Source organism: Salmo salar, chromosome ssa17 (genome assembly GCF_905237065.1).
Source record: "Salmo salar chromosome ssa17, Ssal_v3.1, whole genome shotgun sequence".
Classification (NCBI taxonomy): domain Eukaryota; kingdom Metazoa; phylum Chordata; class Actinopteri; order Salmoniformes; family Salmonidae; genus Salmo; species Salmo salar.
In genome coordinates, this window is record NC_059458.1 from 58,404,304 (window position 1) to 58,430,704 (window position 26,401).

General features: G+C 44.1%; 2 protein-coding genes across 16 annotated transcripts in view; one reads left to right on the forward strand and one right to left on the reverse strand.

The window, feature by feature from the left end:
• Nucleotides 1–21,252, forward strand: LOC106576206 (plexin-C1). Of its 9 annotated transcripts, none has more exons than XM_045699811.1 (30): nt 5–1,330; nt 1,448–1,588; nt 2,201–2,335; nt 2,425–2,528; nt 2,911–3,191; nt 3,285–3,387; nt 3,631–3,718; nt 3,824–3,862; nt 5,739–5,872; nt 6,594–6,770; nt 7,300–7,402; nt 7,606–7,785; nt 8,083–8,253; nt 8,377–8,479; nt 9,212–9,313; nt 9,526–9,629; nt 9,766–9,807; nt 9,951–10,063; nt 10,275–10,473; nt 11,319–11,465; nt 12,416–12,584; nt 12,767–12,867; nt 13,664–13,736; nt 14,311–14,345; nt 14,427–14,522; nt 16,514–16,677; nt 16,975–17,122; nt 19,518–19,658; nt 19,750–19,824; nt 20,425–21,252. In XM_045699811.1, the coding sequence occupies exons 1-30, from the start codon at nt 362–364 to the stop codon at nt 20,524–20,526; spliced, it is 4,539 nt and encodes a 1,512-aa protein (XP_045555767.1). In that variant the 5' UTR covers nt 5–361; the 3' UTR covers nt 20,527–21,252. The 9 variants fall into 9 exon arrangements, 6 of the variants coding, with proteins under 6 accessions (XP_045555767.1, XP_045555768.1, XP_045555766.1 ...); XM_045699812.1 differs by having other exon boundaries at nt 9,957–10,063; XM_045699810.1 differs by having other exon boundaries at nt 8,083–8,247; nt 9,939–10,063.
• Nucleotides 21,226–26,401, reverse strand: part of LOC106576181 (centrosomal protein of 83 kDa) — an 8,202-nt gene continuing 3,026 nt past the window's right edge. For 3 of the 7 annotated variants that reach the window (XM_045699816.1, XM_045699817.1, XM_045699815.1), the window contains exons 6-16: nt 25,592–25,843; nt 25,290–25,421; nt 25,020–25,134; nt 24,727–24,871; nt 24,284–24,433; nt 24,110–24,185; nt 23,829–23,986; nt 23,555–23,684; nt 23,333–23,436; nt 23,054–23,255; nt 21,226–21,508 (exon numbers count right to left, since the gene is read on the reverse strand). In XM_045699816.1, coding sequence (XP_045555772.1) covers nt 21,368–21,508; nt 23,054–23,255; nt 23,333–23,436; nt 23,555–23,684; nt 23,829–23,986; nt 24,110–24,185; nt 24,284–24,433; nt 24,727–24,871; nt 25,020–25,134; nt 25,290–25,421; nt 25,592–25,843 — 1,605 coding nt within the window. In that variant the 3' untranslated portion in view covers nt 21,226–21,367. Of the gene's footprint in view, nt 21,509–23,053; nt 23,256–23,332; nt 23,464–23,554; nt 23,685–23,802; nt 23,987–24,109; nt 24,186–24,283; nt 24,434–24,726; nt 24,872–25,019; nt 25,135–25,289; nt 25,422–25,591; nt 25,844–26,401 lie in introns of those variants that run through there. The other 4 variants (XR_006760133.1, XR_006760134.1, XR_006760135.1 and 1 more) reach the window with 4 other exon arrangements.

Here is a 26,401-nt window from a genome sequence, read left to right on the forward strand (position 1 = left end):
TGGTGATGTTGACACTGGCATTTGAATAGGCAATATAGGCAAGCCCACAAATGCGCGTTTGGAGACGTTTTGGAAACATTCAAACAACGATGTTACGATACACCTTCTGCTGAGATTGAAATGTAGGATACTAACGTTAATTTCGACACAGTAGAGAGTTAAACACGGAAGTCTCAGTCTCAGAACATAACCGCCGGAACTAAATTGAATGACCTAAAGTTAACAAATAGTTGCAGCATCCATCCACTGTGCGCTTTTACGCAATCCTCCTGTTGGCCTTCGGCACAGTATTACAGTAGCATCACAGGCGCAGAACGGAGTTTACCAAGCGCTCTCCTCTCAGGCTTGACTGACTGACTACATGATTTACGAGATGAGGGCTGTTTTCTGGGGAGTTCTCCTCGCCTGTGTGGACTGGAGTCGGGGCCAGGAGACTCACACATTCGATGGCGACGTCCGCGACTTTGCCATTGGTGACAGCTCGGTATACGTCGTTACGGATGACCGACTCTTCCAGCTGAACCATGATTTTACCAAAATTATAAAGAGGGATAATCCAGAAGTAGTTTATCCTAACCAAGAAGTACCTCCTTCCTATGAAACGTATCCATTTAAGGTAAACATTTTACTGCCATTCATAAAAAACAAGACCTTGATCACCTGTGGAACCACAAAATGCGGCTACTGTGAAATACTGGATCTCAACGAAATCTCCAAATCGGTGCATTCGGAGGATATTGAAGTGGGTTCATTGGACCCTGGAGATTCAACCATTGGCTTTATTGTTGATGTCGGGAAGAACTCCTACATTATGGCTGGAAGGTTGCAGAGCGGTGTGCCTAACGCGTGTGTCAATTCAGGTCCGTTGCTTGTCCTACGGAACACACTAGATGGACAGAACGGAGGAATCTTTTCTGATTCAGATGAGAACGCGACTCCATATATTGACGCCAGACATAAGCAGAAGTTTCAGTTTGTGGACGGCTTTCAGAGTAATTCACACATCTACGTGTTCTCGAACGTTCCAAAAGAGCATCAAGTTCGAATTATTTGGTTCAAGAGCGAGAACAATAAAGCAAATACTTTGAAGTCCCTCAAAGGTGCAACACTCAAATGCTGTGGAAACACGGAGCGCCGGCAGCTCCTGTCTTCCTCTGTGATTCCAGGTTCTGGTGGGCTCCATGGGCAGGTGCTCTGGGCAGGTGTGTTCACGGCTGGTAACACAAGAGACCCCATCAACACCATGCTGGCCATCTATAACATCAGCCACTCTACAGGGCTTCAACTCATAAACGATGACCCAGACTTCTGCTATGAAGACTGTGCAAAGGTTGGTCAGACGATGCTGATTATATTCTGTATGGTTTATAACCAACACCTTAGCAACGACACTGTCATTATTGTTACCCTAATTCCTTAGCAAATGTGTTGAGATTGTCTGTTTCAGTCATCGGGATTAGGTAACCCCCCGGACCTGCAGCCAGAGGCAGTGGTGTTTCAATACAGCTCCATGACATCAGTGTTGGCAGTGAGACACAACTCCTGGCTGGTGTTCTTCATCGGGACAGGAGACGGACAACTCATCAAGGTCTGTGGAGCACAGTTATGAGAACTCTTAACACACACACACACACACACACACACACACACACACACACACACACACACACACACACACACACACACACACACACACACACACACACACACACTGGCCTCATAACACCCCTCTCATGTCGTTAATTCTCCCTTGAACACAGATACTCGTACAGCAGAATTACAGCATTCTCTACCAAACGTGGCTCACATCAGGGAATTTGAGGTCTAAATTAGCCTGGAGAATCCCCACAATACTCTACTAGACACAATAGTCTCCTTCATGCAGTGTTGTCCCTGTAAAGCTTTAATAATCCAGACAAATCCCCTGTTTCTAACAGAAATATCACAGCCATGCTGTACTCTCTAACAAACCACACATGGGTTTGGTCACCACTACACATTAATGATTGTTATCCTATCATGTATCATCGTCATCAAATTCATACTCTTGTTGACAGAGAGAAATGTGTGCAGTCAACTGACATTTACAACTGCAGTATAGGTGATTTCCTAGGGCCATGTTATGCATTGTGGTTTGTTAGTGTGATATGTCAATCTACAGAGACATATTATTGAAGTGTCTCTCTCTGTCCCATGTCAGCTTGCTGTAGACAAGGCCTACAAACCTGCCTGTCCCAGAGTGCTCTACAAGTCAGATGACGACCGCCGTGTGTTTCCCAAGATGCACCTGGATCCAGTGGACCGCAAACATGTGTACATGGCACTGAAGAACCAGGTAAGTTGTACTGTACACAGAGATACATATTATACAGTACAACCATTCTGAAATAGGACCCAGGACATAATATTGTGTGTTTGTTGTAGATGATGCGTGTGCCTGTGGCTCAGTGCAGTGAACACAAGAGTCTGAAGGGTTGTTGGTCTGCTCAGGACCCCTTCTGTGGCTGGTGTGAGTCTGAGAACAGCAGGTCAGTCACAAGAACCACAACTACACACTTCTATAACTTACACTATAGAAGAGATTTCTTTATTACATCACATTTTCTTTTCTAAAATGTAATTTTTCATTGTTGTTATGAAGATAAACAGTGGCAGTCATTTCAATGTAATTAAATGAGACAGTTGTCTGTGTTATTGACATATCTCGGCCCAGGGTTTTTCATACCATATGATCTTGATTATATATTTTTTCAGAGTGGTAGAACAAATGTTATTTCCTGTATCACCCGCAGCTTCTTAGAATAAACTTGCCTCTATAGATGAAACTTCCTGTGAATATACTTCTATGTCCTGTTTATTTATGTCACCCTAAACCTGCTCATCCTCACCCCTTTATGTGATGTGTTCTAGATGTTCGTTTCAGGATGACTGCCTTCAGCCTTCAGCCTGGATCTCCATATCTGAGGACTCCCAACAACAGAACATGGTCTCTTACCAGGTGGAGAAGAGCAACAGTGGAGAGAAGATCACACTCACTGTCAAGGTCCACCTGAATGTGCATAGGACAGGAAGTCTCACCTTCGCCTGTATCTTCCTCACAAGAAGTGTTAATCTGTGTGACAGGACAAGCCCCTCTCCAGCGTTGCCGCGATGCTCCTGCCTGTTCTCCAGCGACCAGCTTCCTGCTGAAGGTGACCTTTCACCTTCTAACTCTCCTATAGATTTTTCACTGACAAAATGGAGCATCTTGCTTAGAGAATGTTTCCCTGTGTTCTTCCACATAGGTCTGGATGTCACAGTGGAGATAAGAGTGGGGAAGCAGAACCTTACTGAGAAACTGATGCTCACTAACTGTTCAGACATCACTGGACCACCTACCTCTGCCCTGTCAGTCAGACATCCCAGATCTGTCATGCTACGCCTCAGCACCTTGATATGGCTATGTTTCAACCTACTTGTTTAGACCTACTTCAATATTTACTATAATGACATCTTTCAAATTATATTGGGCACTTGCCTTTCTGTATGTTATAGATTTGTTTGTACACATTTTGCATGAGTAACAGATGCTACACATGTTTATGATTAAACTCACTGTAGTTTTCTTATTTGTATCTCTGTGTCTCTCAGGTGTTCTCAGTGCATGACAGCTGGATGTAGCTGGAGTAATGATGCCTGCTCCTGGACACCCAGGTCTGACAACTCAGACCCCATACAGGTATCACACGCACACACACACCTTCATCTTTGGGGGTGTTCATCTTCTTCACCCATGTGTGTTCCTGTATCTTGTTCATCAATCCTCTCTCACTTCCTTCCCCAGGACGTGTGCAGACTCAGCCAGTCAGGAATGAACTACTCTGTAAGTCCATCCTACTGATCACAGCTCCTCTTCATCAGCATCTCTCAGTGGTTCTTATTTCCCTTACAGGGAAGTTTGATCTCAGAACAGGGAACTAAGTGTGTTTGTGTGTGCACGAGTGTGTGTGTGTGTCTGCATGTGACACAGATTGGACTTGAAGTGGTCTGAGATTTTCACTGTGACATTGCAAGCACGGTCATTTCATGCTAAGTACCTATCAAATAGCTAAGGACATGTGTTATGTGACAATGACATAGCTTTCTTGTAAATTGTCAGCTCTGAAATTGTATCTGAGTTCACCACAACCCATACACTACCAAACAATGTTACATTTTGTTCACACGTGTGTCGTTAGCTACTTACTGTACATACATACATACAGTAACATTTCAACAACTAAACAATGTTGACATCTGAAATCGAATATCACTGAAAGGTACAGTATAGTGTCTGCGTTTGAGATGTTTTAATGAGCTTACTTTGTTATCATGCTCCTCCCAGTCTGAATGAAATGTGAAGAATTGAATTAGATGTGATGAATATATCTGTGTGTGTTTGGTGGTGAAGGAAGTGTTTGTTCCTCATAGGGTTTGCTGTTAAAGTGTCAAAGTTCCTTTGGTCTTATCAAACCGCTCTCTCACTCTCTCGCTCTCTCTTGAAAGCTAAGACTGAGGACAAAATGAAGAAACTCAAAGGGATGTCTACCAATGCCAAGATACTATATTCAGTTATACAGAGCAATATTCATAGATCTGGGCATCCTACATTTAGATCACTCGTAAAATAGAGATTTTATCTCAACCAGAATGGTATGGACCAAAAAGGTTATATATAGTAAGAAGATGTTTGTGAATAGAGCCTTTGTCTCTGAGTCAAGTCATCATACCTCTTACAGTGGGGATCATGGATCACATGACTGTGCCCCAGGGCAGTAGTAGGTTTCAAACCATCCATCATAATTACATACAGTGAGCTCCAACAGTATTGGGACAGTGACACATTTCTTGTTGTTTTGGCTCTGTACTCAGCACTTTGGAAGTGAAATGATACAATGATTATGATGTTAAAGTGCAGACTGTCAGCTTTAATTTGACGGTATTTTCATCCATATCGGGTGAACCATTTAGAAATTACAGCACTTTTTGTACATAGTTCCCCCATTTTAGGGGAACAAAAGTAATGGGACAAATTCATTTATGTCTATTAAAGTAGTCAAAAGTTTAGTGTTTGGTCCCTTAATCCCAGCACGCAAAGATTTTATCAAGCTTGGATGCATTTGCTGTTTGTTTAGGTTATGTTTCAGTACATTTCTTTGCCCAATATAAATGAATGGTAAATAATGTACTGTGTTATGTTTGAGTCACTTTTATTACGTATAAGAATATAACATGTTTCTAAACACTTCTGCATTAATGTGGATGCTACTATGATTATGGATAGTCCTGAATGAATCTTGTATGATGAGTGAGAATGTTACAGATGCACAAATATCATACCCCCAAGACATGCTAACCTTTCATCATCACAATAAATGGGGAGGTTAACATTTTATATCATACCCCCAAGACATGCTAACCTTTCATCATCACAATAAATGGGGAGGTTAGCATTTTATATCATACCCCCAAGACATGCTAACCTTTCATCATCACAATAAAAGGGGAGGTTAGCATTTTATATCATACCCCCAAGACATGCTAACCTTTCATCATCACAATAAAAGGGGAGGGTAGCATTTTTGGGGGGTATGATATTTCTGCCTTTAACTTTGTCACTCATCATTATTTACCACAACTAAAGAGCAAGCCTACGGCCACAAACACATTTAGTTTCACTTGTCTTTATCAGAAATATTGTCTATGTGTGTGTTTGTCAGGAGCCAGTGATCGTCTCCATAGTGCCCAGTGTTCTGTCCTTCCATGGGAGAAACCACGCCCTGATGACTGGGAAGAACCTCCATCACGTGACTAGGGTTCGCATCCAAGGGCACATGGACTGCAGTTTCAAGGAGTGAGTCAAAGTGGACAATCGGTTGAATATGATTTGTTTTACTAATTCATGCAGACATCATTTTAGGAGATAAATAAAATGTAAAAAATGTAATCAATGCTTTTAAACAATGATTTAGATTTTTTGCACTGGTGCTCACTTTGTTCATGAAAGCCCAATGCTTTATCACTGTGTTTTGGTAAAGTGTGTGTCTGTCACACTGGTATAAAGGATTTTGGAGACAGGCGCAGGAATACACAATAGGGGTTTTTAATACACCCAAAACAAACACGTATACAAAAACACTGGGCTGTACCCAAACAAAAGAGCGAGGGTAAACCTCGTTGACGACACGGGACGATACCCGTAATACACAATATATATATATATATATATATATATATATATATATATATATATATATATATATATATATATATATATATATATGGCACGCAGCATAACAGCTGCACTAACGCATAGGTACTCACACCACCAACGGACACGGGAACAATAACCGACAACGACAGAGGGAACTGAGGGCACATATATAACATACTAATCAGGGGAAATGGAAACCAGGTGTGTGTAGTCAGACAAGACAGTCCGGGGTTGATGATAATGAATACCGTGCAGTGAAGCCTAGAAATCCGGTGACGTAGACCTCCGGAACTGGTGAACAGAATGAGCATCAGTACCGGGGGGATCCGTAACCTGTGTAGTGTGTGTATCACCTGGTCAGGTCTCCTGTGTGGAACAACACTGGGTCCAGTCTGACGTTCCACATCCCCAGTGGAGACAAAGGTTCTGTCATTGTGTGTGCCGTGCTGCCAGACGGTCGCTGTCTGGGCAAGGCCACTGTCACCTATGGGTCCTCACCGTCCTGCACTGGGCTAGCACCAAGCACTACCTGGGCTAGGTAAAAAAACACACACACACATACACACACATAGGTACGCGTGTGCGCACACACACACTTAGGTACGCACATATGATCCGAATTTGTATATACACACACACACACACACACACACACACACACAAGCTATACAGAGGTTAAAAAGCATGCCTGTAACTCTTTTCCATATATGGCTGATGGCCATTATGTTGTCTGATTGGGAAAGAAAGTGGGCCGCTTCCCAGAAGTTGCTTCATACAACAGTCTTATGTTTCAATCACCTCTTTCTCTCAGCTGCTCAGCACTGGCTTCCCTTTTTGCTTTTGGTAGCTCTCTAAAGCAGATTCTTCATGCTTGGCTAGCTAGTTTTTATGGACCATGTCATACTTTAATAATCCTGTGAAATGTGTTTTTTTTTGTGTTACAACTTGTTTTTCTTCCTCTGGCTTATTCAAATAATGTGGTTTAGACATGACTACAATTCACATCAGCACGCTAGGTGTGACCAACAACCCTCCTCTGATTGGTTGATTTCGTTTGTGTCCTGCAGTGGGAAGAGGAAGATCAAGGTCCAAGGGTCCCAGCTGGAGTTTGTGGAGGGGGTTGTTCATGACCACGCCCCTCAGACCATCCTAACCAACTACAGCTCTGGGGTAGGCATCTTAACACACTGATTTGAATTGATTTCTTGACTAAGCGTCATGTCTTCACCCACTCTCACGTAACCAGTCAGTAACCTAATATGAACATGCACACTGCCACACCTCACCAAACGTTCACCTTCACACAACACAGAAATCAGTCATGGGGGCCTCAATATCTGAGGTATTCTAATTCATGTTGTTGGTGTTTTTAGAGTCTGTGGTACCACACACCTCTCTTTGAACACATCAACCAGGCAGTCACCTCCACTGTGTCTCTGAGAGTGGCCAATCAGACACTGGCCTGCTCGTCACAGCTCACCTACCATCCCGACCCAGAATTCACCAGCTATACTGCAATCAAGACAGGAAACGACCTGCGTGTCACCATTGAGGTATACGCACATGTGCACGCATTCACGCACCCATACACACACATATGTACTTGAAAGCTCTCTCTCTTCCCTGTAGCTCAGTTGGTAGAGCATGGTGTTTGCAACGCCAGGGTTGTGGGTTCGATTCCCACGGGGGGCCAGCACAGAAAAAAAAAAAAATGTTTGAAATGAAATGTATGCCTTCACTACTGTAAGTCGCTCTGGATAAGAGCGTCTGCTAAAATGACTAAAATGTAAAATGTCTTTCTCTCATTCATTCATTCATTCATACACGTTCCATTTCTTTTTTTATTTCAGAAAAGGGCTGACGAGTTGAACATCGCCACAGAAGAGATCTTAGTGTTTGGTGTTCAGGAGGAGAACCAGGATGTACAGTGTATCATGGAAACCATCGAGAAGAGCAACGGGACTGACTCTGTCATCTGTGAGATAAAGAACACTCCCAACTTTAACATCAACTCAGTGAGGGTAAACCTCTTACTCAGATAAATCCTAAAAGGTTGTTAGTTGCTCTTGGAAACTCCGAATCAGAACTGTCCTTGGAAATAATATTTTACAGTCAACATGCATTATGATGTGTTTGTTTTTCAGATAAGAGTTGGAAACTTCACGAAAAACCTTTTACCAAAACAAGCCGCACTTTCATCGCTACTCATCCTTGTGCTTATACCCATCATCATTGTGGTCATTGTGGGTAAGTATTCAACTTCATCAACTTTGTTTTCACTTAGTGTCTCATGACAGACTGTAAATGTCCCTATCAAGTAGCTGGCACGCAAGATTTGGTTCTGGGTTCTGAAATTAGTTCTGACCTGAGCCCAGATATCTAAGTGATTACTTTCCTCGTGTTATGGGATGCACACAATCACAGCACCAGATCAGGTGTTGCTGATGTGTGCTTATACAGGGTCAGGAGTAATGCTGGTAAAGGTACTTTCTTGTATACTGGAGCCTCAGAATAGAATGAGTTGCCTCTGCCCATAAAAACAACGTCCTCTCTGGGCAGCTTTAAAAATAAAGTAAAAATACGTTTGATGTCTTCTGTGCCCATATGAATAACCCCTATGATGTTACTGGAATGATGAGATAGATGTTCTTCTTCTCTGTTTTTGTTTCATTATTTCACTGCCATACTGTGTTCGATCTTGTCTATCCATCTTGTCTCAAGAGGACCACAATGGAAATAAGTCCCAGGCTTTATTGTGTGTTATCCTCCATGATTATTTTCATCTGCGTGTATGGCTTTTTCAAGTTTTATGTGTGCTTGTTTTTAAAAATGGGCGAATTAATAAACTAAACAAAAAAAAGACCTGGTTTGGTTGAATAGGTTTAAGTATGGTGCGTGCGTGCGTGCGTGCGTGCGTGCGTGCGTGCGTGAGTGAGTGAGTGAGTGAAGGAAATAAAGCTCTTGTCCTGTCCTGACCAGGTGCGGTGTGGTATTCCTACATTAAACAGAGGAAAATGGCGGCACAAATGAACAAGCAGCTAGAACTGCTGGAATGTGACATCAGAAATGACATCAGACAAGGTCAGACATCATGGACACACCGACCTTGATTTAGATTCTTAAATCGCACACAGACAGGCACACACACACACTCATACTCACTGATGCACCAAATTGGCATCATAAAATGGATTTAACAGAGTAAAGGCCCATGACTACCACCCACATGCAATTCACACATAGTTATAGTTGCACCAAAAACAAACGCCCTTACTTACCCTTCTGTTCTCTAGGATTTGTGGATATGCAGACAGAAAAGTGTGATTTAATTGAGAACGTTGGAGCCATCCCTTTCTTGGACTACAAGCACTTTGCTTCCAGGATCTTCTTCCCTGACGTATGTAGGATCAGAACACAGAACAGAGTCAATGCAGTATACCTAATAGAGTCTGCTTTAAAATAAGACATGTTGTATTAAATTGACAGATAGGTTGTGTTTTTATGTTCATACTTTGTCATTTTGTTTGCAATAGGGTGGACCTGTGATGACCTCCTGTATCAAAGACATTGGCCAGGTGAGATTTGATTTGAACTGTATGTGAAATCTGCTTGTCTGATTGCCATAACATGACTTTATGAATGACTGGAAGGGAAACGGAGGATGTAATAGATTTCCATAAGTAGCTAACATCTGTCCTGTGGTCAGGACGCGGTGAAGGTGCAGCCAGACGAGAGCTGCCAGGCCCTGTCCAGACTGATCCGGGATCAGGTGTTCCTCACCTCCTTCGTCCACGCTCTGGAGGAGCAGAAGAACTTCAACGTCAAGGAGAAGTGAGTCATTGAGGACAGGACAGGACACAATTTAGGCCAAGTGTCACTTAGCTGGTTTGGGTATAGGATATACGACAGATAAGGTTAAGGTACTGTATATAGTACAGTGGAAATGATTTAGGTGTTGTTTAAGTCATTATGGATGAGCAGGTTGGTGTGTATAGCAGGTAATAGAGATGTCATAAGTCTGATGTTTGTTGTGTCCTACAAGGTGTGCGGTGGCCTCCCTGCTGACCGTGTCCCTCCACGGTGACCTGCCCTACCTGACCCAGGTGATGGAGGAACTACTCAGGGCTCTGATGGATCAGCCCAGTAACTCCCAGCCCAAACTCATGCTGCGACGCACCGAGTCCATCGTAGAGAAGCTGCTCACCAACTGGATGTCCATCTGTCTCTACGGCTTCCTCAGGGTCAGTCTGTCTGTCTCTATGGCTTCCTCTGGGTCAGTTCGCCTGTCTCTACGGCTTCCTCAGGGTCAGTCTGCCTGTCTCTACGGCTTCCTCAGGGTCAGTCTGTCTGTCTCTACGGCTTCCTCAGGGACAGTCTGCCTGTCTCTACGGGTTCCTCAAGGGTCAGTCCGTCTGTCTCTACGGCTTCCTCAAGAGTCAGTCTGTCTGTCTCTACGGCTTCCGCAGGATCAGTCCGTCTGTCTCTATGGTTTCCTCAAGGGTCAATCCGTCTGTCTCTACGGCTTCCTCTAGGGTCAGTCTGTCTCTACAGCTTCCTCTAGGGTCAGTCTGTCTGTCTCTACGGCTTCCTCAGGGTCAGTCTGTCTGACTCTACGGCTTCCTCAGGGTCAGTTCGTCTGTTTCTACAGCTTCCTCAGGGTCAGTCCGTCGGTCTCTACGGCTTCCTCCAGGGTCAGTCTGTCTCTACAGCTTCCTCAGGGTCAATCCGTCTGTCTGTACGGCTTCCTCAGGGTCAGTCCGTCTGTCTCTACAGCTTCCTCAAGGATCCGTCTGTCTGTCTATATCAGTCTATATTTGTTATTTTCTTGCTTCTTCTATCAAAGCCTTATTCATTCATGTTGTATGTATTTATTAGCCTCCATGTCATTATGGTCAGCTCACAGTACATTTTTACTTTTCTCTCATACATTTCCCCGTGTGTTTGAGTGTCTCTATAAATGAATGTCTGTTTTTGTAACTTTTCATATGAGTGCATGTCAATGAGTTATACCTAATTGTACAAGTGAATACCGGTTTGTGTGTGTTTAACTGAGCTGTGTGTGTGTGTGTATGTTGTGTCCCAACAGGAGAGTGTGGGCCAGCCTCTTTTCCTACTGGTTTGTGCTCTGACCCAGCAGATGTCTAAAGGCCCAGTGGACTCAGTCACAGAAAAGGCTCTCTACACACTTAATGAAGACTGGTTACTGTGGCAGGCTCAAGACTTCAGCCCAATGGTACACACGCACGCACGCACGCACGCACGCACGCACGCACACACACACACACACACACACACACACACACACACACACACACACACACACACACACACACACACACACACACAGCACATTGCCATACACAGCACACTGCCACACACACACACACCCTTCCTGGATCTAGAGAGAGGTAGTTGGCAGTTCCTCCTTTATGTTTTGTTTGTTACCAGAAAGGTTGTGGTTAGAGGAGCTAGTCTGTTAGAAAACATATCTCAGTATGCCGGGGCAAAAATAGATGGGTTGAAAGTGATGTTACACTCACAAAAATCCTCAACAAAAACATGTCTTCATAGTTATCTGTTTGTATTCAGCCTATTCTCGAGGCACATGTGTGTAAATATATGTTATTAGTATTCTTGTTCTGTGGTTTGTAGATGCGGACACCGGCACATGCAATGTTGACAGGAAAAGCTATTGATTTTTTTAGGAAACTATAAGTAGATATGGCCTCCGACTTCGCACATTTCTTAGTTTCAGTCTCTCAGAAGCAAAAGATTAACCCTTTAAAATTAAGAAACGAGTCTAGAAGTAAATGGATCAGAGCCAAAATGGACCCAGACTCTAGTCTTTATAAGCACAGGTTGAGCCATATGGTAATCCTGCTGAGACAGTTGCTCAGTGGTTTCTTATAACAGAGAAATGAGATATAAGATTATCACAAGAGACGACACCACACAAGATATCCTCAGTCTCTCTATTCTATCCCTGTAGTGTATAGGTTTTATTGTATGAAGTCCATCAAGTGATATACACAGCCATGAGGCTTTATAAAGCTTTTCCCTGGCCCAAATAGAAAGATAGTGAGAATGAAGGTTAGCTTCAGTGGTTAGCCACACTGATGACTAGATCTCATCTCAAGTTTCATTTTGTAACCCAAACCTCAACCCCCCCCTCCGCCTCCCCAGAGGCTACAGGTGCTGTTTGCTGTGGGAACAGACGGAGAGGTCAGTGAGCCTCTGGAGGTCAGTGCTCTGGACTGTGACACGGTGGAGCAGGTCAAGGAGAAGATTCTAATGGCCTTCAAGACCAAGTTTGGCTTCCCCTACAACACCCCTCTCCAACAGATGCACATCGGTCAGTTGCCTGACCTCATGTGTCCAAGACATTAGGAGAGAATGCAAGAGCGATGAGTGAATTATGACTCTAAAAGCATCCGTACCTCAAATGAAACATCTTGATCGATCATACATTCTTTCAAAGGAATGGCTTTCGAATGTTCATTATAATGACTTCTCTCTGTTTCTTGAACTCTGCAGAGTATGAGAAGGATGGTAGGTTTGTTCCACTGAAGGAGGTGGATGCCAGCTCAGGGGTTCTAGGAGAAGTTACCATGCTCAACACACTCAAGCATTACAAGGTTAGAGAACACTACCAAGCTTCCTGATGCAGGAAATAAGCCTAATCTCACGTTCAATATTTCTCTCCTTATCTCAAATCACCATCTAAGACAGATACAGTTGAAGACAGATATAGTTGAAGGCCTAAACTTCAAAAATGCAGATGAAAGGTCCAATCCCTTGCAGCTGTAGTATTACTCAATGGCTAATGCCTGGATTCCATCAGTACCGCTGAAGAGCTGCTCTATAGCGCCATTGAAATTTAAAGGCAATGTTCCTGTGTTTGCGGAGACTGCATTCACTGTAAACCCTGCATATGTCGGCTCAATCGGAAAATACCTTTCCATTTCAATCGCGCTATAACGCGGATCTTCCGCGATCCGGATTGAATCTAGTCCTGAGTAGTTGTAATAACTAGACGGATTGGGTTGTCAAATTGTTGCTTAATGTCACCAAGCCACATGCACAAATTCGTCAGGTATCTTATAAGCACATAATAAGTAGAGGGTCTCACTAGACTAGAACATCATTGACATTGAATCAGAGTACTGAGTACAGTGTACTGCTCTGCTGCTCTCATTCTGCAGCCTGGTTTTCAAGGCTACTAACAAGCAGTATTAGCTCCATTCAAGGCAGCCTGGCTGGTAGGACTGAGCTTCCTGTGTCACAACGCCAAACCAGTCCACAATTAGATTAGAACTCCTGTACCCGTTATTAGCCTCTCTGTAGAACATCACTGTATTTTTGGTCTACCAGCTGGTTGAGAAGCTGGTAACTCAGCATTTATCAACCTTCTAACTCAGTGTGTGTCTACAGGTACCGGATGGAGCGTCCATCAAAGTGCTCTCTAAGACCCATCCCATTCTGAGTCCTCAGAGCAGCCTGAAAGGTAAGGGTGTCAACAGAGATTGCCATGCTACAGTGCACCATGCCTCGAAAGCTCCCAGAGTTCCCAGAGTCACCTCACATTGTATTTAACAGGGAATGAATGGTGGTGGTGTGTGTGTACAAAGTAACGTGTGCACAAAGTAACGTTTGCGGTTTGGTTTGTCAAAGTCCATCTTTTATTTATTGGATTTGTTCATTGAAACTTTTATTTTGGCAGGGTGGAGTCCCATTGAGACCAAGGTCTCTTTACAAGGGAGCCCTGCGTGACAAACAATTACTCAATCAAGGCAGCATGGGCGCATAAGAAATACACAAAGAAGCATACAAATAATACAAAACACAATCATAAAAACAACATTCAACAAAACAAACATACCTCAGCAAAGTTGAGTTTAAAGTAGACATGTTTTGCTCCACATTTACACTCCATCTCTTTCTAAAATTGTTATATGGCAGATATGAAACACAAGTTAGATGCAAAACCACTTAACTGTGTCAGCTTATATAAAACACAAACAGAAACCAGGAAGCTATTTAGTCATCCATAGTGACCTGTTGTTGTGTATTTGTCACAGACGATCAGAACTACTCCACAAAGTACTTCCATCTGGTAAGTGGCAACATGACCTCTGAATTGAATGTCCCTGATATGCATTTGATCTGATTGATTAACAGTGCTCTTTGACTCCAGATTGACCCTGACATTGACCAGGACCAAAGGAAGAACCCGGAGAGGAAGAAGCTGAAACTGAAGGAAGTGTACCTCACCAAGCTGCTGTCCACCAAGGTAAGAGGAACTCACTGTTAACTTACATCCTGATCTGTCAAACCAACCCCTTTCAACCTGCCTGTACTAAAGTGGCTTGGTTGGAGCTGTCAGTGTGGTTTCAGTGTAAGGGAAGTTTAAAAGACATTTACAATAGGGGGAAAAAACTGTAGCTCTTGACAAATACTAAATAAGGATCATATGAGAAAACACTTTTCCATCAGGCAATTATCTCTGCAGTGCATATACAACATTGCATCAAATAGCTATTTGTTAATTTTCTTAGTCAGCATCCTCACTGAGGTAATGCCATACTTCCTGGTCCCGTATTCACTTTGCGACAAATCTGGTTGAAGTCGGAAGTTTACATACACCTTAGCCAAATACATTTAAACTCAGTTTTTCACAATTCCTGACATTTAATCCAAGTAAAAATTCCCTGTCCTAGGTCAGTTAGGATCAACACTTTATTTTAAGAATGTGAAATGTCAGAATAATAGTAGAGAGAATTATTTATTTCAGCTTTTATTTCTTTCATCACATTCCCAGTGGGTCAGAAGTTTACATACACTCAGTATTCGGTAGCATTGCCTTTAAATTGTTTAACTTGGGTCAAACGTTTCGCGTAGCCTTCCACAAGCTTCCCACAATAAGTTGTGTGAATTTTGGGCCATTCCTCCTGACAGAGCTGGTGTAACTCAGTCAGGTTTGTAGGCCTCCTTGTTCGCACACGCTTTTTCAGTTCTGCCCACACATTTTCTATAGGATTGAGGTCAGGGCTTTGTGATGGCCACACCAATACCTTGACTTTGTTGTCCTTAAGCCATTTTGCCACAATTTTGGAAGTATGCTTGGGGTCATTGTCCATTTGGAAGACCCATTTACGACCAAGCTTTAACTTCCTGACTGATGTCTTGAGATGTTGCTTCAATATATCCACATATTTTTTCTGCCTCATGATGCCATCTATTTTGTGAAGTGCACCAGTCCCTCCTGCAGCAAAGCACCCCCACAACATGATGCTGCCACCCCCGTGCTTCACGGTTGGGATGGTGTTCTTCGGCTTGCAAGCCTCACCCTTTTTCCTCTAAACATAACGATGGTCATTATGGCCAAACAGTTCTACTTTTGTTTCATTAGACCAGAGGACATTTCTCCAAAAACTACGATCATTGTCCCCATGTGCAGTTGCAAACCGTTGTCTGGCTTTTTTATGGCGGTTTTGGAGCAGTGGCTTCTACCTTGCTGAGCGGCCTTTCAGGTTATGTTGATATAGGACTTGTTTCACTGTGGCTATAGATACTTTTGTACCTGTTTCCTCCAGCATCTTCACAAGGAACTTTGCTGTTGTTCTGGGATTGATTTGCACTTTTCGCACCAAAGTACGTTCATCTCTAGGAGACAGAATGCGTCTTCTTCCTGAGCGGTATGACGGCTGCGTGGTACTTGCGTACTATTGTTTGTACAGATGAACATGGCACCTTCAGGCGTTTGGAAATTGCTCCCAAGGATGAACCAGACTTGTAAAGGTCTACAATTGTTTTCTGATGTCTTTCCTGATTTCTTTTGATTTTCCCATGATGTCAAGCAAAGAGGCACTGAGTTTGAAGGTAGGCCTTGAAATACATCCACAGGTACACCTCCAATTGACTCAAATTATGTCAATTAGCCTATTAGCCTATCAGAAGCTTCTAAAGCCATGACATCATTTTCTGGAATTTTCCAAGCTGTTTAAAGGCACAGTCAACTTAGTGTATGTAAACTTCTGACCCACTGGAATTGTGATACAGGGAATTATAAGTGAAATAATCTGTCTGTAAACAATTGTTGGAAAAATTACTTGTGTCATGCACAAAGTAGATGTCCTAACCAACTTGCCAAAACTATAGTTTGTTAACAATACATTTGTGAAGTGGTTGAAAAACGAGTTTTAATGACTCCAACCTAAGTGAATGTGAACTTCCGTCTTCAACTGTATGTGAACATATGCCACCCACTTCCTCCTCTCTCAGGTCGCTGTGCATTCGTTTGTGGAAAACCTGTTCAGAACCATCTGGGGAACCCCTAACCTCAAAGCCCCGCCTGCCATCAAGTACTTCTTTGACTTCCTGGACGCCCAGGGAGAGAGCAAGAGGATCAGCGACCCAGATGTACTACACATCTGGAAAACCAACAGGTATGTGTTCATCTGGGTCATATTCATTAAGTCACACCATAGCAAAACATTTTGCAATGGAAAACGAATATGAGCATTTTATTGGACAAGTTCAAGTAGTCCCTCCATTTTTCAGTGTTTTCTCCCATTTGGTGCCTAATGAATATGACCCTGGTGGTACACCTGTTTGAGTGTGTTTATAGTAGAATCCATCTTTCTTTCTTGGTTGTATCTACTCATTCAATACTCAATCCTCTACTCACTGTATTGGGATAGTGATAGAATGTTTGACTGGTCCTCTGTCCTGCTCCTTCCCAGCCTGCCCCTGCGGTTCTGGGTGAACATCCTGAAAAACCCCCAGTTTGTGTTTGACATGGAAAAGACCCCGCCTCTGGACGGCTGTCTGTCCGTCATTGCCCAGGCCTTCATGGACTCCTTCTCCCTGGCTGAGAAACAGTTGGGCAAGGTGGGGCCAGGACAGAGACATTACAGAATATAATGACTAACACACCTTATCTCTTGTGCTTTTGTGTGCGTTTCTGCTAATCTCAATGTCAAAAATGCAAAAAGAGTTGGTGGTTCAATTCCTGCTTTGGACCTGAGATGTTTTAGGTTCAAAGTAAATTTATAGTGCTTTTGTGTACCTTTCCACAATTCCAATGGTTAAATCCCTGCCTAGCTGCAGAGGTTGTAGGTTAAAACCTCATTTATTGTATGTGTCTGCAACTGTCAATGTCAAATAAACAAAGAGAAGCGTAATACATGTTAAGGAGTTTGTGGCTCTGGTGCAAGAATCTCGCCCCATAAGGACAGGGTTGTAGGTTTGAACCTAGGTGCAAGCTCCTGGGCATGGTTGCCTGGTGAGGACTCTGCTGGTCAGTGAGTCAAGGCCAATAGTGATGGGGATTAGTGCATTTTGAGGTAGTTTCGGTTCGATTATCAGTTTTCGATTTCATTTTTTTTTTTAACATTAAATGCACTATGCGGTAATGCACTAACACAGAATAAAACAATTAATAAAAGTGATATGATGGCAGTGACTGCCCATTACTGCTTATCACTTATTAACCATAATTTATTCGCATTACTTTAATAAAATATTTCAGTTGTTTAATACATTTGTTTTATTTGATGTCTTTATTATTTAATTCCAAGTCATCATCTCATCTCTATAGAGCTGCTGCCTACACGTAGTTCTTCAAAGTAAAAAAGGCATACTTTTATGACTGCTGAATACCTACTATCAATCACTTAGATCATGTATTTTCAGGTAGAGATACCTCAAGCGTCTTGTCGCCAATGTTCCCTCTAAACGAGCTAGGCCCGCACCCCCTCCAGGACTGCCTCAAAGAAATGTCAGGCCGCGCGGAGACGCAAGAGATTGAACTTCACTGAGTTCACCCCATTAGTTTGCACTATGTAGATCAATGTTTTTTCTGTGGTTGAATCAACATTATATCAGCCCCTTTTCAATGCACCAAAACAAATCTAACTTTGCAAGATTGAGGCTGTGATTTTGTTGTAGGCAGAGCGCAACGGAGTAGAATTATATTGGTGGGTAGCCCACTAGGGGTCTCTCTCAATCACCCGCTAGTGAATGAATGCGCTTTTCAGATCAGTTCAGAGCAGCGCATTTGAACATTTGTTGATATTCTTTGCTAGTTAGCGAGTTACTAGCCCAGTTATAGATAAGTATAGGTCAGCAATGGGGAGTACTGCTTCCTACAAGAGCACAAAACGTGTGGGCTACATTTCAATCTGTCTTTGAAAAGCAAGTCAGGTAAAAAGCCTATCTTAATTAAAGGGCCAGTGTTGTATTTTGAGACAGGCTTGAATATGCAAATAAGCCAGTAGTCAGAGGGGTAGCCTACATTGTCTAATTCTCTGTATGGTAATAATACTGCATTTTATTTTGTAAAGTGGTTTACTGCATCATACATACAATTTACAGTCACCTATTTGGCCCATAGTGTTACAGACCAAGTCAGAAATCATTAATGTCAAGCCTTTCATAATGTAAAGTAATGTTTTTAAAAGTCTAATTCAATGTAGGCCTGAATTGAACACCACATATTAGGCTACTGTAGGCTATATCATAGAAATCACAAGCTATTTCCATGTGAAAATGTTATGGGATTTGCTCCATTGGTTTTGTTGGTAGGCCTACATTATGCTCAAATAGTCTATTGGCTACTGTCAAACTGTAAGGATACAGCTTCAGTGTTTACAAAAAAACGTGCGTCGGAAGTTGCAAATAATTCTCACAACTTTCAAGTTTCCACTCACAAGACCTAAAATTTGCTCAGTGACACAAAGAATTTGAGGCAACATTGCTTGTCTCTTCTCTCCCTTTTGGTGTTTGCCCTACACAGACAGGCCAAGTAGGAGCACAATGGATTATGGTCATTGTAGTTAATTACCATGTTTTTTTTTGCAGTAAACTATGTAGATTATTGGCCTGTTGGATACTACAACTCCCAACACTGCATTGAGCTCACAGAAGAAGAAAAAAAACGAAATGGAATTCAAATTAATTGAACCGACATCGATCCATTAGTTGTTTAAAAAAATGTAAAATAACAAATGTCAGTTAAACGCTCAGCGCTAGCAGCGACAGGTATAATGCCGGTAGCCGCTTATGGATTTGACAGCTCTTCCACTGTTCCACCTCCTACACTGTCGGCTAGCGCAAATCTGATTGAATTGAGCCCATAGATGTAAAACAAAATCCAAGCCACCGACTCTGCCTCATAACTTGCAGGCCTCTTAGAATACCTGGCATTGACAATACTAGAAGATCAAATTTAAGCACACCTATCACCTAGATTTGACATGACTCTTCTACCCTCTCTCTGTTCCAGCATGACCCAACCAATAAGCTGCTCTATGCCAAAGATATCTCCAAGTACAAGCAGGAAGTGAGGGCCTACTACAAGCAGGTCAGGGACCAGCCACCAATCAACAGCTCTGAGTTCAAGGAGTTCCTGCATGAGGAGTCAAAGGTACCGCCCCTCTAGTGGTTCATTTTTCAAATAAATCATTATTTTGATATTGTGCTTTAAGGACATTACATTTATATTTCTGTTTCATTAGAAACATGAAAACGAATTCAATGAATCTGCTGCCCTCTGGGAGCTCTACAAATACATGCAGCGGTACTTTGATGAGGTAAACTGTCTGTCCGTCTTTTTCGCCCTCCCCTTTAGTAGTCTCACCACCCACGTAATCTCCCCTTAACATACATTCATTATTTTCCCCATAACCTTCACACTTCCCCTGCACGGTCTAGTCAATTCAACCAGGTCTGAACTTCTTGAATACGCTGTTGTTCAGGCCAACATGACATGTAAGTCGCTCTGGATAAGAGCGTCTGCTAAATGACTTAAATGTAAATGATCATTGTGTAACTGTAAAGCTGACTGGCACATAGCCTAGGTCTTGGGAATTAAAAATAACTGTAGTGGTAAGGCAGAGCATAAAACACAGCCTATACCACTTCTCTGTGGTGTGGTGGTCAGACTGTTTTCAGTTCTTCATTTTGTAATGATCTATGTTGACTGTTTTGAGCTCTACAATGGCAGCTGGCCATACCTATGCCAAATATTTAGTTTAAGCTCATGCCTAGACTTAGTGTGGAATGATAATCCCCCATTGTGGCATATTGCTACTAGCTGAGGTCTGAAGTTTATGGACACGAGCTGTTTTTTGGGGTTTTTTTTTTGCCCACTTGTAAACAAAAATTGGATGTGTGTGGCGTTTCCCTGGCAGATTAAACTGAAGCTGGATCAGAACGGCGCACCCATGGAATTGAAGGAGCAACTGCAGCACGTGAAGAGCCTGTTTGACAGCCTCAACTGTTCGTGGAACTGAGCTCACTCCCTCCCCTTCGACATGCTGAAGGCCAGAAAGCTGTTCTAAAGACAGAATGTCAGGAGACGACATGGGGATTTACAATTAAAGAAAAAAAAAAAATTAGAGGCTTTTCAGATTACTGGGATGAACCAAATGATAGCATGAATTAGCAGGTCACATTCTAGCCAGACATTTACCCAGAAGCAGTAGTCTTATTCTGAAGCTGGGACTTTTGTTTCCTCAACCGAAAGACTAAAGAAGAGTTCAGCGGTTCTAGTGTTAAATGGTTCTCACAAGTAAAACTCACAACAAAAAATATGCACACGACCTCAGTAAAGCATAAACATTTATTTGTATGAATTGCAAATACAAAAAACACATATCTTGAAATTACATTACAAAAAAAAGTTGTATAAATGTTGTGCAAGTCACAGCTCTTTAGAGCCATGAAAACACCCTTTTTTTTTTTAACACAAATGCCTTTGGGACTATCACGCTTTTAAGGTTTCAGAGTGATGGCCTTAGTGTAAACATTTGATACAAATCTCACAACAGTTAATTAAAACTCTGAGGAAGTCACTGGTTGGCCATCGATATCATTCTTTACATAGGCATCAACAGTCAAGGCATAGAAGGACTCCAGTACCATTACTCACCAAAGAATGTAACCGTTGAATCCATGTAGTTCTTTCTCTTTTCATTTGATATGTTTGTGCCAATAAAATCAAAATGTTTTTCACAAAATATTTGAGAGTTCACTTATTAAATTAGTATATCACCAAAACATCACTTTTAGGGAGTAATAAATCCTACAATGAAGGTCATGCTCACTCTCTGGGGGGGGGTCAAAGTGGAGAGGTCAGAGTTCAGGGAGAGAGTCGTGCAGGCCAGAGCCCCTGTCCATGGGAGGCCCCAGTTCCTCCATCTGCTGCTGCTGAGTACAGGCTAACTCCTCCAGCCTCCGACATAGCAGTGATAACTCTCTCTGGTGCTGCTCCTCCTGAGAGAGAGTGGGGTGGGGAGAAAGAGGATGAGAAGGGACAGAAAGGGACGGAGCTGTGATCTACCATATTGCTAACACCTATCAAATCAAAGGTTATTGGTCATGTACACAGATGTTATCGCAGGTTCAGCTAAATGCTTGTGTTTCTAGCTCTAACTGTGCAGTAATACACACATAATCAAGAAAAATATAGCTAAAAATGAGCCATGACAAGAAGTATAAACAAAGTGAGTAAAACAGTATGTCAACATTAGTAAAGTGACCAGTGTTAAATGATTATGCTAACTAAAAGCCAATTTATGCTTGATCAGAAAATGTGGTTGGAGGCGCGGTATGGATGGTGTGACTCACTTCCGGAGCCCCCAGAGACATGCAGTGGGCACATTGAGCTCCGTACCACATCCCCGTGCACCTCTCAAATTATGTAGGGCTCCGCATTGACATGATTGCTTGACGGTAGGTGAGGGCGGGAGGTCCCGTATAAACAAACTCACTTCCTTGACAACAGCTATGCGCGGCGAAGCACAAGAAGTATGAATGCCCTGACTTCTGCAGAGGCCATATCACCGTAAATGCTGCACGGCCAATGCAGACGTCTGGAATGACCATGCAGGCTCAGGGCAGGGTACCGGACGGAGGCCGGCTAGTGATAGTGACTAAGGTTCAGGGCAGGGTACCGGACGGAGGCCGGCTAGTGATAGTGACTAAGGTTCAGGGCAGGGTACCGGACGGAGGCCGGCTAGTGATAGTGACTAAGGTTCAGGGCAGGGTACCGGGCGGAGGCCGGCTAGTGATAGTGACTAAGGTTCAGGGCAGGGTACCGGACGGAGGCCGGCTAGTGATAGTGACTAAGGTTCAGGGCAGGGTACCGGGCGGAGGCCGGCTAGTGATAGTGACTAAGGTTCAGGGCAGGGTACCGGACGGAGGCCGGCTAGTGATAGTGACTAAGGTTCAGGGCAGGGTACCGGACGGAGGCCGGCTAGTGATAGTGACTAAGGTTCAGGGCAGGGTACCGGACGGAGGCCGGCTAGTGATAGTGACTAAGGTTCAGGGCAGGGTACCGGGCGGAGGCTGGCTAGTGATGGATATTTAACAGTCTGATGCCCTGGAGATAGAAGCTGTTTCTCAGTCTCTCTGTCCCAGCTTTGATGCAGCTGTTCAGTTTCCACATGTTAGAAGGGTGAACAGGCCATGGCTCTGGTGGCTGAGGTCCTTGATCTTCTTGGCCTTCCTGTGACACCGGGTGCTGTAGATGTCCTGGAGAGCAGGCAGTGTGCCCCCAGTGACGTGTTGGGCTGACGGCACCACCCTTGCGGAAGGTGCGATTGCCGTACCAGGCGGTGAAACAGCCCCACAGGACGCTCTCACCTAGCTATTCCTTTCAGGACCAGACCCCCCCCTGTCCACATAATATTATGCATCATGATCTAAAAGTAAAACTGATCCTAGATCTGCACTCCTACTCCGAGACTCTTTATGGATACTGGCCCTGATCTGTCAACACCAGTGATATGAGAAGGTACCCAGATTCAGTGTACTCACATGAAGACTAGGCCCCTCAGACCCGGGTACGAGGATGGAGATAGGGCCGAGTCCTGGGCCGGGAGTGGAGGTTATGAGGGCGGGGCCTGTGGCAGAGGTCACCTGGTTGCCCAATAAGAGGCGTCGGAACTCGCTGTGTCGGCGCTGCAGCTCCTTCAGTCGTCTGTTAAGGAGGGCATGCTCCTCGGTGTAGGAAGGACGCCTGAGGAGGAACACATACTGGTCTTAAAACGCACACATTCATTAACATACACACACACAGTAAGAAAATACACACACTTCTTGGCTGAGCTGGTCTGTAGCTCCAGCTCTGCCATGTTAGCCTCCAGTAGTTGGATCTTATCCTGGTATCTCTTCTCCTTGTTCTCTGTCATGTTTTTCCTCTATATGAGAGTCAGAGTGAGAGAGACCTTAAATTGAATTGAGAGAGACTTCAGAAAAGGAAGTAAGAGAATCAAAGAAGAAAGGGAAGAGAGGTGAAGATGGGGGGGGGAAAGGTACCTTTTTCTGTGCCAGCGCAGCCCTCTGTAGTTTCTCCTTGGCCAGGCCGTACTTCTCCTGCAGCTCTGCATCCCTCTCCTGCAGTTTGTGTTTCTCCTCTAACCACTCCACACAACGCTCCTCCACCAATCTGCAGAGAGAGAGAGGGTTAGAAAGGTTAGAATAGAAACCACTTGATGGTTCCAACAGTAGAATTTCTAACGGTTCCATTCCTCCTCATAGACAGCATATCTATACAGTATACAGACCACAGTATAAAGGTGAAGCAGTGTACCGCTCGGCTTCGTGTTGGGTCCTCTCAGCTTGTGAGCGGGCGCTTCTCAGGTCCTCCCGGGCCCTCTCCAGGGTGTCCCTCAGACGCTGGTTGGACTCCAGAAGCTCGGCCTCGGAGTGGGACAACGTCCCCAGCTGCAACCCCAGCTCCTGGTTCTGCTGTGAGAGGGAGGGACGGGTACGTGGTCAACTCAATGTTGATTGGACATTAACTTTAACATAGGGCATTTACATCAGCCAATCAATGTTGAAAGGGCAATACAAACTGAAGCAGTTTAGTACCCGTCTCAGATCAGCATTATCTGTCTTCTGTCTCTCCAGTTCCTCCAGCTGAGAGCCCTGCTGGTGCAATTTAGTCCTGACAGACACAACATACACAGGAACATTAACACACATTTCTATGAAATATATTAGTAATGCATACTATACACAGGTAAAGCAACACCTCTTACTAACCTCAGGTTCTGCAATTCCTTACAGGCAGACTCCTCCCCCAGCTGGGCGCCACGGAGACGCTCCTCCCACTCCTCTTTCTGGGTGTGGCCAGCAGCATCCTGCAGCGCCCTCTGCTGCTCCAGCTCAGCCAGACGATCCTCCAGCACCGATCTGAACACACATTATATACATACGCACACCAGTGGAGGCTGCTGAGGGGAGAACGGCCCATAAAATGGCTGGAATGGAGCAAATGGAATCAAACGTATAGAAACCATGTGTTTGATACCATTCCACTGATTCTGCTCCAGTCACTAGCACGAGCCCACCCTCCCCAATTAAGGTACTACCAACTCCTGTGGCACACACACACGATCAATTTACACAACTTCATCAAAGTAATCTGAGACAGTGTGTATGTGAGAGAGGGACACCGAGAGAGGGAGAAGAATATGGATCCTAACTTCGCCTCGTGCACGGTGGCCGTTTTGTGGAACTCCTCCTCGCGAGCGGCCTGCGCCCTCCGGACGAGTTCCCTCTCCCTCTCAGCCAGCACCTCCTTCTGTCTCTCCACCGTCCCCTTCAACACCTCCACATCAGACTGCATACCTGACAGACAGCCAGAGAAGAAAGGAAGGGAGAGAGAGAGAGTTGAAGGAGAGAGACGGGAAGGAAAGAGTTAAGTTTGCAGACTAAAATGAGAGTGATGTACAGTACATGTATGATCAAAACACACAGAGGTTATTTGCAGAGTTACCTTCCATTTGGCCCTGTAGTGTGTCTCTCTCCCTCTCCACCTCCCCTCTAGACCTGGCACACTCCAGCTTCACGTTGGCCACCTCCAGCTTGTGAGAGTGCCTCGCGCCCTCCATCTGAAAGAAACAGAGAGACTGACACGAGCACACGGCAACCTATTGATATAAGGGGTTATGGTGGGGACTGTAAGTTGACCTGGATAAGAGCATCTGCTATGAGTAACAGCTGATGATCTCTGGGGTTAGAGGTTAAGGATCATATAGGTACTTACCTGGCTGGTGAGAGTGTTGACCTCTCTCTCAGCCTTGTGTAGTCTGCCGGTCAGCTGGGTGTTCTGCTCATGACTCAGCTGCAACTCGCTCCCCAGACGCTCCAGCTGCATGCGCAGTGACTGCCTCTCTGCCTGAGAAACAATCCAATTATTCATTATTCCACAAATCAAACCAAGTACACAGTAAAGTCATTCTACCTAAGTTAGGACTTACTCCAACAGATATATTTCATCATGTAGCTTAATATTCATAGTGACAATAACAGTTCAAGATTGACAGACAGAGACCACAAGTTTCTTACCTCCAGTGACTTGGCTGCAGCCTGGGATTCTGCGAACTGGCGGACCTGGATGCGCTGCACGTTCTCGGCTTGCTGGCCAGAGTTGTCCCTCTGGGCCCGGAGCTCAGCCACCTCAGCCTCCAGGCCCTTCAGACGCAGGTGGAGCTGGGCCTTCTCTCTCAGCAGAGACTCAACGCGTTTACCATCTCTAGACGGGTCTGTGCCCTGATACTGGGCCATCAGCTCCTCTCTGTCCCTTTCCAGCCGTGATACCTGAACACACACAACATAGCAGAAGATCAATGTCTATACATACACTATATATACACAAAAAGTATTTGGACACCCCTTAAAATTTGTGGAATTGGCTGTTTCAGCCACACTAGTTGCTGAAAGGTGTATAAAATTGTACTAAAACATTTTTTGCTGTAATTTAATGGAGCACACAACCATGCAATCTCCATAGACAAACATTGGCAATAAATTTGCCTTACCGAAGACGTCAGTGACTTTCAACGTGGCACCGCCATAGGATGTCATCTTTCCAACAAGTCGGTTCGTCAAATTTCTGCCCTGCTAGAGCTTCCCCAGTAAACCGTAAGTGCTGTTATTGTGAAGTGGAAACATCTAGGAGCTACAACGGCTCAGCTGCGAAGTGGTAGGTCACACAAACTCACAGAACAGGACCGCGTAAAATAAACGTCTGTCCTCGGTTGCAACACTCGCCACCGAGTTCCAAACTGCCTCTGGAGAAACAATGTCAGCACAAGAACTGTTCGTCGGGAGCTTCATGAAATGGGTTTCCATATCCGAGCAGGCGCACACAATCCT

What these genes read in the sequence shown, in the direction of transcription:
- LOC106576206 (XM_045699808.1), top strand. Translation starts at nt 362, where the DNA reads ATGATTTACGAGATGAGGGCTGTTTTCTGGGGAGTTCTCCTCGCCTGT. An exon ending in GGACCACCTACCTCTGCCCT is followed by an intron (nt 3,388 to 3,630) that starts GTCAGTCAGACA and finishes TGTGTCTCTCAG; the next exon opens with GTGTTCTCAGTGCATGACAG. An exon ending in GTATCAAAGACATTGGCCAG is followed by an intron (nt 9,808 to 9,938) that starts GTGAGATTTGAT and finishes TCCTGTGGTCAG; the next exon opens with GACGCGGTGAAGGTGCAGCC.